Below are 4,306 nucleotides of genomic sequence, written 5' to 3' on the forward strand. Positions count from 1 at the left end.
AATAATATTAAAAATATCTGTATGGCATTATATTCTGCAGTTCTTCCCTGTTGTACCGAATATCTATACTTTTCAAATTATCATATCGAAGTTAGAAATTCAAATATTGTGACAAAATTATTTTGTGGGGTGCCACAAGTTTGTTAAAATTTCCAAAGGGTGCCGCGACTAAAAAAAGGTTGGGAAACACTGATCTAGACAACAATATCAGTACATTAGAATCCACACAAAACACTATCAATGACATACAAGTGCATGTTATCCACTGATGTATGTTAATTTGGTTAAAATTACTCTTCTAGCAAAAGCACCCTGATGTCATTGTAACTAGATAAAATAGATTAAATATGAGACATTACAAATTAAAGAGTACATTATGAGAGCTTCAACTGTAAATGCAGTAGAGATAAGTTAAATAAAATAAATAAAAACTGCCTATTTGTCTAACAACCTATTTGTAAATTCCTCTCAAAAAAAGTCAAGATGCTTAAAAGCACCCGCACTACAGCAATAGATGATTAGACAGATGTCTTTGCCCATTGCATCCTACTCTTTTTTTTTTTTTCCCTCAAAGATGGCATGTCAATAGTCTACCCTCTAAAAGGGCTTCTAGAGACGTCTCCATTTTTTTCCATTCCATTATCTTATGTAAACACTGCCTAAAGATGAACCCTAATTATATAAAGTTTTCTTAAAACCGATTAGCAACCTAGAGGAATAATCGATTGAATATATGTAGCTTTGCATATGATTCTAAATGTTTTTAACCTGCAAGTCTCATTATTCTATCCTGCTCAGTACTGCCCCCTACTGAGGTGTGACAGTTTCCCAAAATATGCCGACATATCCCTCTCCCCACACCTATATTATTGGTGAAATTCAACAAGAATGTCATCATGAATGATTCAGCGAATGGCCGAGAGAAATGGAACTCACTGGAATGTTGTGGTCCTTCCTTCCTTTGTGAGACGATGCAACGTGAGCCAGGTACTGGATGACTTTTTTGGTATTTTCTGTCTTTCCAGCACCTGATTCCCCTCTGCAAGAGAAAATTCCAATCAAAAGCAAACATAAAAATATCATTAGAATAATAAAATGCCCAAATAAAATAAAACACAACAGATTGGGTAGATATTTAAGTACATTTGCATTCCACAAGCTAAATTAAGCATCAGGCTGCATCCTGTATCACAGGTCAGCTAGCTTTGCTGGTGTTTTTACAGCTGCAGCTCCTTTCAGCAGCTAGGACTCTGAGGAGGATTTGGTCTATAGTGCTTGTGCATTACACAATGAGCTTTATTAAGTAAACATTAAAAGTCTTTTATAATATTACTGACATGCAAAATATGTTTTAATGACTTTTTATAACACAATGATATGAATGCAAGAAATATTGTTCTTCACACGTCTGATTCAAAAATTCTTCTCCCCAATCTGCCCATAAATGGAAAAAAAATCTTTAGAAAGACGGCCAAAGTTTTTCTACAAAGGCCAGTGAAGTCATTCACTTAACATTGGCTTCAATCAATAAAATATAACAGCAAAATCTAATACAAACGGGTGAACCACACAAAAACCTATATACTATATGTGTGTATGGTCGCCGTGATTTTGCAAAGACATGTTCCTGGATCAACATTACTGTCAAAAAATACAGACTTAACCCAATCCCTACCCCTAAACTTAACCTTACCCATAATTTATTCCTAAAATCAGTGTGAAATGATAGCTCATTAACAAGGGTGTAGAAGCACCTAATCCAGATTGTAAGCCTAAAACTGACATTTCCTGAAAAGTTATCTCTCAATTCTGATTGGTTAATTGGAATGATGTTCCTGGATCAACAAGAATGTTGATCCAGGAACATGTTGTACTTGGTGAAATCACGCTCACCATGTGTGTATACAGGGCTCGAAATTGCGACCATTTTGGTCACATATGCTCCCGAAATGTAATCTGTGCGACCCCAAATTATATTTGTGAGCATTTGTGCGAGTGCAAATAATTGCTGTGGTGCGACCGGTCTTCATTTTTCTGCAAAACATTTGTGAATTAGTGCACAGTATGTGCCTGCTGTGAGCTGATACAATGACCATTTCACCATTCTATCCAACATTGCATATCCCATTCTCTAAACAACCAATGAAGAGTATTTTATGAGAACCTCAAATGCATATACAATACAGGTACGCTATAACAAAATGAATTGTAAAGCACTATATACATTGACCCCAGCTACAGCAATAGATGATTAGACTGACATCTTTGCCAAATGCATAGCATCCCACTGTTTATTGAGTTTAAGATGTCATGGAAACAGCCTATCTTCTAAAAGCATCACTTAAAACTCCTGCATTTTATTCCATTGTGAAAAAAGAAAATATCCTCATGTTGCTCAAAACTAGCAAGACGTAGGTTATTATTTGGAATCTACTAGAAAATTCTGTAAAACAGTAAAGGCTTTCAAGCTTCAAAAAGGATAATAAAAAGCATTATAAAAGTAGTTTGTATGACTGTACACTATATTCACTTCTTCTGAAGCCATAAATTGTCTTCATTCATTTATACGCTGTTAAGTGCGAGATTCCTTAACCCTGCATTCTAGCTACAGACATATGTCTTCATAGTGGGTGTGCAGAATGGCATGTGCTGCAGTGGTATCGACTTTGAGAGACGATGTTAAAACCCACTCTCATAACCTCTTACAGTGCCACTAAGACATGAGAGAAGCTGTTTACTTATTTACAATGTGCAAAGACAATAATTCAGGCTTAATGCATCAAAAGCTCACATTTCTATGGATGAATTCTTATAGGCTGACTAGAAATATTTGCCGTGGGTCTGACTCACACTGTGAGATGCTCTTCATGCCGAACAGCTGCAGCTACTGATATTTAATACCGCAATGATACATGACTCATGTTTTCAGGCATAGCTGTACATGTATGATTCCAAAAAAGCCCATTCCTGTGCAGCACTGGGGACGTGACATCACTTCCATCAGCCCCGACTGATTGACGTAACCTGTAACTGCTGAATAAAGATGACCTAATTGTTACTCACGTGCAAAGAATTGATTGGTCCTCACGATCTGCAAAAAAGGAGACAGAGAAAAAAAATGGGTCAGCATTTTCAGTTCAGTTCACCTGAGCCTTTAATTCAAATCAATCCACTTTGACATTTAAAAGAACCTAAAACAGCAAAAGACAAACATTTCACCACAAAGTGATTTATCAGAAACAAACAACACATGTACATTGATGCAATCTTGCAAAAGAAACTAAAAACCTATTTTATGGTTTATTCCTACCCAATTATTATTACAATCTCAACCCTCTACATTGCGAGTAAATCACTCGCATATGCGACTAATCTTCACTCTGGGCGACTAAATGATGTCTAATATTAGCCACTGGCTAATAAATTCTCAGATTTTACTCGCCAGTGTGTGAGTTGGACGCTAAGTATAAGTTTAGCACAGATATATTTTCACTCGCCGAACACACTGACTGAGCGCTTTAGAGTTTCACTCTCCGTCAAACAATCTGTGATATTTCTCAGTTCATCTGAATGGATGTGCAATGCACCTGTGTTTGACATACCGTGAACTCTAGTGTAAAGGCACACACCTTGTCTCACACACACGCAGAGAAAGAGAGAGCGCGAGAGAGTCTACATGCAGAATTGACGCGCTACATGTAAACGATATTCTTTGTTGTATTTTCCGGTCAAAATAACGCCGTTCCTTTGGAATTCTTCAGCTCATAAGAACTGCCGGGTTCTCCGGTAGTGGGCGGAACTAATGCACAAGCGACAATCTCATTGGCTGACGCTCACCTATTATCATCCCTGTTTTGATTTCAGCAAATCAGTTCGAGCGAACGCACACAACCTGATTAATATCCAGCAGCTCATTAATCCTTGCAGAACCGTGCATTTTATATTGTTCTTATTAGTAGAATTCTAGGTATTATTATTATTATATCAGTATTATTGTTAGTTTTTCCACATTTTTTTTTACAGAAACACTGAATAACCAAAAAAGCAGCACCACCAGTCCTAAGTTCAGTTAAAATGACTAATATGCATTCATACATGGTTTTAATTCTAATTACCGGTACTAAAGTTCTACCATTAAATAATACTTGATTATCATATAATGCTTGACTGACTGATGTTAAGAATGTAGTACTTTCAGATTTTTAAAAAGCTGTGCCATTTTACAAACATTTATTTATTTATATATATATATATTTAAAACACACACACACATGCATATATGGTATATCAGTCTGGCGAGTAAACT

At 36.3% G+C, this 4,306-nt stretch overlaps 1 protein-coding gene across 1 annotated transcript in view; it reads right to left on the bottom strand.

Moving 5' to 3' along the window:
- Positions 1-4,306, bottom strand: part of LOC107706619 (myosin-10-like) — a 60,332-nt gene that overhangs the window by 28,243 nt on the left and 27,783 nt on the right. Inside the window, exons 4-5 of the mRNA XM_016510379.1 lie at positions 3,064-3,091; positions 937-1,039 (exon numbers count right to left, since the gene is read on the bottom strand). Of these exons, the coding sequence (XP_016365865.1) occupies positions 937-1,039; positions 3,064-3,091 (131 nt within the window). The remainder of the gene's footprint in view (positions 1-936; positions 1,040-3,063; positions 3,092-4,306) is intronic.

This window comes from Sinocyclocheilus rhinocerous, unplaced genomic scaffold (assembly GCF_001515625.1).
Source record: "Sinocyclocheilus rhinocerous isolate Xijiao unplaced genomic scaffold, SAMN03320098_v1.1 scaffold1285, whole genome shotgun sequence".
NCBI classification, from domain to species: Eukaryota; Metazoa; Chordata; class Actinopteri; order Cypriniformes; family Cyprinidae; genus Sinocyclocheilus; species Sinocyclocheilus rhinocerous.